The sequence below is a fragment of the Chiloscyllium plagiosum genome, chromosome 24, assembly GCF_004010195.1.
Source record: "Chiloscyllium plagiosum isolate BGI_BamShark_2017 chromosome 24, ASM401019v2, whole genome shotgun sequence".
NCBI lineage: Eukaryota > Metazoa > Chordata > Chondrichthyes > Orectolobiformes > Hemiscylliidae > Chiloscyllium > Chiloscyllium plagiosum.
Genome location: NC_057733.1, coordinates 28,369,955 through 28,380,350, shown reverse-complemented (window position 1 = coordinate 28,380,350; position 10,396 = coordinate 28,369,955). Strand labels below are relative to the sequence as shown.

The 10,396-nt window shown below is 38.9% G+C and overlaps 1 protein-coding gene across 10 annotated transcripts; it reads left to right on the top strand.

The window, feature by feature from the left end:
* Window positions 1-79: 79 nt before the first annotated feature.
* On the top strand, window positions 80-10,029 carry LOC122562120 (methyltransferase-like protein 23). Of its 10 annotated transcripts, none has more exons than XM_043714660.1 (6): window positions 183-241; window positions 3,653-4,413; window positions 5,452-5,556; window positions 6,533-6,770; window positions 8,332-8,416; window positions 9,306-10,029. In XM_043714660.1, the coding sequence occupies exons 2-6, from the start codon at window positions 4,402-4,404 to the stop codon at window positions 9,478-9,480; spliced, it is 615 nt and encodes a 204-aa protein (XP_043570595.1). In that variant the 5' UTR covers window positions 183-241; window positions 3,653-4,401; the 3' UTR covers window positions 9,481-10,029. The 10 variants fall into 10 exon arrangements, with proteins under 10 accessions (XP_043570592.1, XP_043570601.1, XP_043570600.1 ...); XM_043714659.1 differs by lacking the exon at window positions 183-241 and having other exon boundaries at window positions 952-4,147; window positions 4,246-4,413; XM_043714662.1 differs by lacking the exon at window positions 183-241 and having other exon boundaries at window positions 3,653-3,665; window positions 4,345-4,413.
* The last annotated feature ends 367 nt before the right edge of the window (window positions 10,030-10,396 follow it).

Genomic DNA, 10,396 nt, shown 5'->3' with positions numbered 1-10,396 from the left:
CCACGACGGATGACTGGTCCCTTTCAACCCCGCCCCTTGAGGGGTGGTGGACACCCGATTGGTCCAGGCGACTGCCACTTTCGTGACGTCATGCGGAGACGCCCTCTCTCAGGCGGTGAGGCCCAGCCGATGTGATGCCATGAGTGGGGCGAGACTTCCAGGGGAGAAGCGGTTCGTTTTCGCTGAAGAAGGGCCTTCCAGGGTTGGCCCTGTTGAGTGGCTCGAAGTTGCTGTGCCTGAGGTGGCCGATGTTCTTCCTCATCTTGTTGCTGGGGAAGGAGGAGAGGAGGGAGACTAGGGCGCTGTGCGATTAGGGAAGAGGTCAAGCTAAAACAGAAAGTTGCCGGAGAAACTTGATAGGATTCAGGAAAGATTTACAAGGATGTTGTCGGGGACGCCTGTGTTCGACTGGGACGTGCAAAGTTAAAAATCACACAACGCCAGGTTATAGTCCAACAGGTTTAATTGGAAGCGCTAGCTTTTGGAGGGTGCAGCGCTTTGAAACCTGGTGTTGTGATTTTTAACGTTGCCAGGGTTGGAGGATTTGAGCTATAGGGAGAGGCTGAATAGACGGGCTGTTTTCCCTGGAGCATCTGAAGCTGAGGGGTGACCTTATAGAGGTTTATAATGTCAGGAAGTGTATGGATAGGATAAATAAACAAGGTCCTTTCCTTGGGTAGGTGAGTCTGGAACTAGAAGGCATAGGTTTAGGGTGAGGGGATAAAAATTAAAAGGGACATAAGGGGGTACTTTTTCACGCAGAGGATGGTGTGTGTATGGAATTAACTGCCAGGGGAAGTAATGGAGACTCATACAGTTACACCATTTAAAAGGCATCTAGAATAGTGTATGAATAGGAAGGGTTTGGAGGGGTGTGGGCGAAGTGCTGGCAAATGGGACTAAATTAGGTTAGAATATCTGGTTGGCATAGATGAGTTGGACCGAATGGTCTGTTTCTCTGCTGTTTATCTCTGACTAAGCTCAGTTGGTCTGGCAGTGTCTGGAGAGAGAGAAAGCAGAGTTAAACAAGGGATATGGAGATGTTTGGGGTACAGAACTTGAATTCTGAAGAAGTCATACCAGAGGAGGAACATTGGTCTCTTGTTATGGAGGGATATGGACCAAGATTAGAGTGGTGCTGGAAAAGCACAGCAGATCAGGTGTTATCTGAGGAGCATGGAAATTGACATTTCAGGCAAAAGCCCTTCATCAGGAATGAGATGTGGACCAATGGCAGGCATTAGTCTGACTTTGTGCCATGTTCTGCACAACATTGTGGGCAGAAGGACCCATTTTTCTATTGTACAGTTGTTTTCTCTCTCTGTAGATGCTGCCAGGTCTGCTGAGTTTCTTCAGCAACTTTCTGTTTTTGTTTCAGATTTCCAGCATTTGACTTTCTTTGTTCATTTTTCAAGAAATAAATTCAGGATGTGGTTGTCTTGGTTAATTCCACCATCTTCTCCTTTGTCCCCCTCCAATTTGGGAAATTAAATCAATAGAAGGTGATAATATTGTGATGCCTTTTTCCAGCCGCCTTTCTGCGTATGCCTCACACAAGCTATTGATTTTCCCGCCCTCACTGACTTTTGAAAGCTGAGAAGTATTTCTGTCTGAGCAAGAGGTGGGGATGTAGTGGGTATAGAACCAGTCCTGAGAGATGGGATGAATCTTTTCTGCATAAGACTGGCCCTTTGGGGTTGTACTGTGTCAATGAAAACATTTTCTCAGTATTGTGCTGTTTTTCCTGGCTTTCTCAGCATTAATTACCCATCCCAAGTTGCAGCTTGATTTACCTGCTTTCCTGGGACTATTTCAGAGAACTGTTAAAAGGCAAGCAAATTGCTGTGGATCCGGAGGTACATGTAGGCCAGACCATGAATTGTACTAATAATGTTAAATATGACAATATATTAGTTTGGCATTGGGTTATTACACTTAGCTATAAATCAGGTCTAATTTCAAGCCCTGTTCTATAATAGCACACACTTCTAGGCTGCTTTTTATAATTGATGGAAAGTTGCGTTGTCGTGTGTTTTTTTTTATATACACCTTGGAACCTTGATACTTGAACGCAGCTACCATGTTACCCTCTTGAAAACAGCCATTACACTGAATAGATCTGTGAACTGTTTTGGAACATCTTGAATATGTGAAAAGTATATAAAAATGCCTGCTGTTTCTTCTTAAATTTGAGCTTTCAAACTATTTTAACATTGATTTTTATGGCCGATGTGCAGGACTACTGTTAAATTGCAATAGTTATTGAAGAATCTGCGAGAACTGTCTGACTTTGCTTCTCAGCTTATCCACATTTCCCGTTTCTGACTTGCATCGCTTCCTTAATAATTCTTGCGTTCTTTGAAGGATGGGGAGCAACTTGTTAAGTAATGTGGTGGAAGTGTTTTCATTGTATCTACGACAGAGAGAGAGGGGTTCTTGATTAGTAAGGGGATCAGGGTTATGGGGAGAAGGCAGGAGAATGGGGTTGCAAAACATTCAGCTATGATGGAATGGCGGAGCTGACTCAGGCTGAATGGCTTACTTCTGCTCTATATCTTATTGCCTCACTAATATCATTAAATGGGAAGCTTCAGGGCTTTGACTTGGTGATGAAAGAGACAGATTCAGTGTTCAAACCAACAAGTTGTGGGACTTTGATGTAAGTGTTCTATTGTATCTCAATAAGACAGCTGTTGCTCCAACTATGCTGAAAGTGGGATTTAGTCCTAATAGTTGTGCACCAGATTCCTATATCAGCATTGACTACATAATGTGGGGAAATTGGGATGAGTGGCTGCATAAGTTTCCTGAGCTCGTAAGGTGGGGGTGGATGATGGCATAGTCGATAAAATGTGCAGCTGGAAAAAGCGAAGCAAGTCGAGCAGGAGAGTTGACGTTTTTAGCCCTAATGGGGAGTGATGGTGTCAAGATTGCTGAATTGCCAATTCTTGCATCAATGCCAATCTCCAGCAGCTTCATGTGGTCTGGGAAGCCAACACCATCTACATGCCCTTAAAGTTGTGATTCTACATTAATGTTAGCAGGAAATGGAAGAGAACAGCAAAGATGCCCATGTTGGTTGGCTATCTTTCACCAGTATTGTTTGCATGAGATCCTGGGTATCAAAGAGTGAAACAGCATCAGCAACAACTAAGCGCACTAGAGTTCTGGTCAAAGACATCTGCTAGATACTGTGATGCAGAGATGACTCAGAGTGGGAGAGCAGGTATTTTGCCTCTTGGGTATATTCGCTGCCACAGTCGAAGTGCAATGGTCACTCGAATTGGAAAAGATGAGATTGGTAAAGAAAGACCTGATAAAGTAGATCTGAAAATGACCTTCACTTAGGTTTGAGTAACATACTGCAGTGCATCCGTGGCACAACGGGAGGAACCAAGTCTTATTTTTGTGGGGTTTTTTTGTTTGCTGATTTCGCATGTAATTGTATGCCAATGATTGAAGGAGCCTTTTCCATTTTCAAATAATTGTACAGCATGTTATTCCAGAGTGTGTTTATTCTGTTTTTGATTTGTTTGAAGTGTAACATCAAACTGGCAACTGAGAATTTTTGGCAAGTAGGATAAATCCTGTGTTAACTGCTTATTTCAGGAAATTACTATCTACATTACTGAACAAAATGTTTCCTCAACAGATCAATTCATAAGGTAATTCCCACATTTCCTATCAGCAAAACGGGTCAAGGAAACCAAATGCCTGGTAGTATTATCCCATTTTTATTTCCTTCAGTTCCAGTCAGCCTTGCAATAAAATTTAACTCTGTTACTAAATATGATTCAGCATTCTCTTCATTATTAAAATATATTTTGTTAATTTAGGAGGTTGCATAAAACCAAAAGGTTATACGATACCAATCAAATATCAACATTTTATTTATCTGATTTTAATTTTACAGCTGTTATGTTTTAAAAATATAATTATACAAGATATAGAATAAACTGGAATTAGGGAGTAAATCACTAAACACCACACAGAAGAAGGGATTTGACCCACTGGATCTGGACAAACCATTGTGAGAATTTAGTCTCGCTCCTCTGCTCTTTTCCACAATTTTTTTTCAGGATTTTTACCCACTTCAGTTTGAACGCTATTGTTGAATCCTGGAATTATTAATCCTGCTATTATGGAGGTACTGTAAAAATTACTTGTGAAAGATGGCTCGATGAAGTAAAACAATGAAGGATTCAATAATGTGAATTTGCAAAGCAATGTGTTTTGTATCCTCAGAATAGATGGAATTTGTTTTATCATTGTGTGACATATTGCATCTGTGACATTGCACCACCTCCTTTGTACTATCAGTACCAAGTTGTCACTGGTTTCTAGAGTCAGCTTGAATCGAATGGCTTTGTCAATACTCCCATCTCTGGAAGTCAATGAACCATGGTTGACAAAGTGAGTTCATTTGTTTTGAAGAGTAAGTATCTTTCTTAAGTTAGCACAATTTTCACAATAGATTCCATAAACAACATTTGAAATACATGATCCTGTGTGTTATCTCTAGTTCTTGATCTTTTTCCAGCACTGAAATGGCTCTAATTAGTGACTGATGCACAATTCCCCTTGACTTATCTGCAGCCTTTGACACAATTTACTGCACCATTTCTTTGAATTTCTCTCCAGAATTGGGCAGGAAAGTGATATTCTAATCACCTGGTTCTATTTTACTTATTCAGTTAGAGCCAGATCTCATCTGGTGCATACGGGTGTGGGCAGATATGAGGACTTTTGTGGGTTTGCGTCTGGACCTGGCTGGTGGCAACAGATTTATTTCTTGTCCCTAAAAAATTACCTTTGGAGGTCACTGTGTCCAAACAATGCTCTGCATTTCTCAAAATCTGGGCAAACGTGAGGACTGCGGACGCTGGAAACCAGAGTCTAGATTAGAGTTGTGCTGGAAAAGTGCAGGTCAGACAGCATCCGAGGAGCAGGAAAATCGATGTTTCGGACAAAAGCCCTTATCAGGAAAGGAGGCAGGTTGGAGAGATAAATTGGTGGGGTGGGGATGCTGGGGAGAAGGTAGCAAAGAGTACAATAGGTGAATGGGGATAGGGTCAAAATCTGTCCTTTTTTGCATCCCTACTTCATCTGTCTCCTACTGACAGCTGTTCTTTCAGCTGCCTAGTCTCTAAACTCTGGAATTCCCTCCACAAGCAACATGTCTTCACTTTTCCAAGATGCTGCTTAAAGATCACCTATCATCAACTGCTTGATTACAAAGATAAATGTTTTCCCAAAAATGAAAATGATGCACATAGTCAATCAGGCAACATCTGTCAAGAGAAAGTATTTCAAGTTAATAGCCTTTCAGCAGAATGTTTTCCTCTGTAGCTTACCGTTTTCTGCTCGGTTAGGTTCCTGTGAAATGTCTTGGGATATTTTACCATGTTTAAGGTGCAATTTAAATGTAAGTTATTGCTTTTTTTGCTTCAGGTACCGGACCCCCAATATGGTATGTACGTATGGCCATGCGCTGTGGTATTGGCACAATATGTGTGGTTTTCTAGAAATACATTAAGAGGGAAGACCATTTTAGAGGTAAACTAAACTTAACTTGATTTTGAATTATGACACAGGTAGAAAATAGGTGATAAATTCGAATGCATATTAGATCATTCCATGTAATCTGCTTCAGTTCACTGCCTGTCTCTTACCAGAGCCTGATAAATGTTTGGAACAGGGTCAACTCAAGCTGGGTCTTCCTGCCTTCTGGAATTGTGGCTGTGGCCAGAGAGCCACTGCTCCAGAATCTGTAGTTCCACCATCACTGGTTTTGAGTATTTGGTGGAGGATGGAGCCTTAGACGTGGTGTCCATCAGTTCCCTCTACATTTCGAAAGAGGTGGACACTTTGTGGGATACGGTGCTTTATTTTCCCTCTGCTTTGAGTTAACCTCCCCCCACACAGTTTTATGGTTTGTATTGCCCCGAATGGGCTTGACTTGTAAATCTTCATTTGGCTGTACACATGTTTTACTGATGATGGACAGTAGGTTGAAAACAAAAAAAAACAGGTAATTTCAATGAGAAGATTGCTTAATTGTGAGATAAACCTTCTGGGTAAGAACGGAAAAAAAAAACAATTCTATGTCATCTTTGCTCCATAAGAGGATTGAATTTGAAAGAAAGTGACCCTTGCTACTCAAGACGAAGTCTTAAGGAAAATTTTTCACCAAAAAGTAGCAAACCTGACAAATACTGTATAGAAATATTCTTTAAAACATTACCAATGCTTATACAGAATTACATTCAAATTCTTAAACTGGAAAGCATGTTTAGTTTTTAAACTTATTGATATTCCATAAAGATTAGTCCTTCATGTACTTTGTTGCAAAAACATCACTGCTCTTGTATGTGTTGTCATCATTTACACATCTTGTTAGTTTAATTGAAGTATCCAAAAACAGTGATTCAATTTGCAAATACACATTCGCAAACCACAAAATAGTTTAAAATTATATTCCAAGTACAATATTTTCAATTTGCAATGATGTGGGAATTAATTTTGTTTTCAGATTGGGGCTGGTGCGGGCTTACCTGGCATAGTGGCAGCAAAATGTGGTGCCAATGTGATTTTATCCGACAGTGCAGAGATTCCGAATTGCTTGGATAACTGCCGCCTCAGTTGCCAGATTAATAACCTTGAAGATGTGCCGGTCATCGGTTTAACCTGGGGGCAAATATCACCTGATCTTGTGCTGCTACCTCAGATAGATATAATTCTGGGTTCTGATGTGTTTTATGACACTGAAGGTAAAAGTTTAATATTTGCAAAGCCTATATTTCTACATTATGATAGAAAGGAATATTGTCTCTTTTATGTATTTTGGATTGACTGAATAATGTTAGTTACTGCTATTTGTTCTCGAGGAAAAATACACACTTTCTCAGGCTAAACCTTTGATTTAATCAGAATCAAACATCATATTCAAAATGTTAACTCTGCTTTCTTCCCACAGATGCTGCCAGATGTAGAGTTTTGTCAGTAATTTTGATTTTTTTTGGTTTCCATCATCCACAGTTTTAAAATTTTATTTTGGTGTTCAGGAACTTGATCGAGCATTTCAATAGCAAGCTTTTTTGTCAATTAACTGTGTTGATTTTAACTAGTTAAAACATTCCCAAATGTTTTAAGGGAATAGAACGAAAGTTGCTAATTTTTGTTCTTGGAGAGTTAACTGAAGCTTGTTAATTTGCCATTTTTGTAGGAAAAGACACTATGGAAATACGCCTAAATTGAAACGAAAATTGTAAAGGAGTTTTTATAATCAGTCTCATCTCTTTGGTCTCTCCCATTTCTGGAGAGCAATGATAATATGGAACAGTTTTCCCTCTTCTGCATTGCTCTAGGAGAAAGTCTTCACTGTAACATGATGGGTGAATCTATGGATATCTGGTTATAAATGGGCACTATTCTTCAGTGGAGTGTAGTTGTCCATCACAACTTGCAGCAAGGCATATTTTTACTTCCACAGTGTTTTACACATGGCCTCTAATGCTGCTGCTCATATTAAGATCTCAAATGATTCAACATATTACTCAAGTATGATATTAATTCTTATACCGAGAATATGAAAATTGGAATTGGTTCACTTAAACATGGCATCCAGGGCATGGCTACTCCTACCAACAAGCTGAGTAACTGGAACACACAACTATTCATTTTTTTTACTTGAAATCTGATACAAAACACATTCTGAAACATTTAATAGGTCTAGCACTGTGGACATCAGTTGAAAAGTCAGCAACCTGGAAGTTTCTCTTCCTCCCTGCCATTTCAAATATTTAGTACTTGAATACTTGCATTATTATTGCTTTGTCTTTTATTTGAAATGTGCATCTTAAATTTACCATGACTGCCATTGGTTGCATGTAATTATGACTCCTGGAAATGTTAAACTAACTTTCAGGTGTTTATTGCTGAATGTGAAAACAAAATATCTTTTTTGGATGTAGGTTTGCTTGCTAAGCTGGAAGGTTAATTTCCAGATGTTTCGTCACCCTACTTGGTAACATCTTCTGTGGGCCTCAGGCGAAGCACTGCTGATAAGTTCTGCTTTCTATTTATATGTTTGGGTTGATGATGTCACTTCCTGTTCTTTCTCAGGAGTGGTAGAAACCCAAACATACACATAGAAAGCAGGACTTATCAGCAGTGCTTCGCCTGAGGGCCACTGAAGATGTTACCTCGTAGGGTGACGATACGTCTGGAAATTAACCTTCCAGCTCAGTGAGCAAACCTACATACAGAACCTCAACCTAAGCTACAAATCTTCTCTCCACTCGCCAAAATATCTTTTTCATTTTAAAATAGACTTCGAGAATATATTGACAACTGTTTTTTACCTCATCCGAAAAAATCCACATGCTCTTTTCTGGACCACCTATCAGGAACGCTGGTAAGTTTGTAAATTACTGCTTGTGCCTGAGCATTTTAATACCTTTTTGTTTGTATTTTTGATCAAAGCACTATTTCCAGTTGATTAATCAACTTCAGGCTTTGGGAATTGTGGCATTCTTCCCCTAGTCTAATATTTCTATTGCTAATTGTTAGATTATCTGCTGGCCAAAAAAGGGGGAGATACTGGCATTCTATCTGGTGACAACAAAACAAGCTTCAGTGAACTGGCTACCAAGTTCACCAGTTTGACTGCATTTATATTTTAACAGGACTACTCGTATACACTCTTTCATGACATTACTGTTTTCAGCTGAGGTATTAGGTTGGGGAAATTAAAGTGAATCCCTTACTACTTAGTCAGAACATTTTTTTTAATAACTAGGATCATGTTTAGAAACTGACTAGCATGCACAAATTAACTTATAGTCAAAGGTGAAACATTGGACGTACTAAAATTTTTGAAGCAGTTTTATTAGCAGAACTGCATCAAAATCTAAAAATTCTAGTCCATTACACTATTTATTCTATTCTACAAATATACTAGCACAACCGTGTAGTTTAACCTACGCTCTTCCATTTATGTGCACACATTGACCCTATAACACAAGCAGAAACTGTAGTTTTCAATTACAAGTCCTGATTTTGTGGGCATAGTTACTTGGTTTCCCACTTTCCTTAACAGTATAGTTTACACTTTCTTTATTGTCTACAAACTTAAGTCTACCTCTACTATTCCTGGGATACCACAATCCAATTGGATATTATTCCTGATCTTTGTTATTCTAGTCTCTTCAACATACTACACAACATTAACCTTACTGCAAATGAGAAAATTTCAGTTTTAGGAGTGTCCCTTTGCTGTAATTTCTGTTTTGTCTTTCTTCCAGTGCTGATTGGTCAATTGAATCATTATTGTATAAATGGAATTTGAAGTGTGTTCACATTCCTCTAGAAACATTCAAAGCAGATGAAGAATTCCTCGCTGGATCGAACCTGCCAGGAAGTCACTCTGTTCACATGATGATTATCACTTTAGAAACTAGTATTCTTTCAGTAACCTGAAGCTAATCTCCTGCAAAAGATTGTTTTAGAAATACTGCAATTGCTCTTTAGAATGATCTGTAAATGGATTGTGGATGTAAAGAAAATATTACCATGTCAAAAATTATATTTATGATAAACTATTTCACTGAAGCACTTTTGCTGTTGAAAGGATTGGTCTAGCATGGAAGGAACAAGAGTGACACTAAACCTTTTTAATAACAATATTAACTCACACTTCAAAGTTTGAAGTATCTCAGTTATTGTCTGAAACCAGTGCAGGGAACTAATCTTTTGTTTAGGGTCTTCAAACATGCCTTTACTAGCAAGTATATAATAGTGATTTGTTTTCCCTGCCGGACTTTTTTTTTAAAAACAAATTTCCTTTGTAAAGTGATTGCTGATTGTACCAGGGTAGAACAAATGTTTTTTAACTTGCATAATTTTGTCTTGAAGTAACAAGACCCTTTCCCATCCATTCTCACTGTTAAACATTTACAAATGTAACTATAGTGTTTCCCCATATATCAGAAATAAATGGGCATTTCTAATGTGCTTCAAGTGTTAAAACTGGACGATGGTTGTTTATTTCAGCATAGTTGTAGTTTGTCAACACTCTCATCACTTGTTCCTTTCCAGAGTAATTCCTGCTGCATTGAAATCCAGTTACTCCATGCTCTAAATTCGTAATGACAAAAAAAATCATGAGTTAACAGATCAGTAACCCTTCATAAGATTGCTGCAGACCTTGCATGCCAAACAACTGTTGCTAGTGCTGTAACATATTAGGTAAGTTATTTCACTATGTTTGGCTTAAAACATAGAATGTTACAGCACAGTGCAGGGCCTTCAGTCCTCCATTACACTGACCTGTGAAATTAATCTGATACCCATCTAACCTGCAGTTTCATTATCCCTACATATGTCCAATGCCCTT

Bases quoted from the DNA above. Each gene is read 5' to 3' on its own strand.
- LOC122562120 (XM_043714657.1), top strand. From the start codon at position 140: ATGAGTGGGGCGAGACTTCCAGGGGAGAAGCGGTTCGTTTTCGCTGAA. The intron at 242-5,451 runs GTGGCCGATGTT...TTTTTGCTTCAG, and splicing joins TCGAAGTTGCTGTGCCTGAG to GTACCGGACCCCCAATATGG. The intron at 5,557-6,532 runs GTAAACTAAACT...TTTTGTTTTCAG, and splicing joins GAGGGAAGACCATTTTAGAG to ATTGGGGCTGGTGCGGGCTT.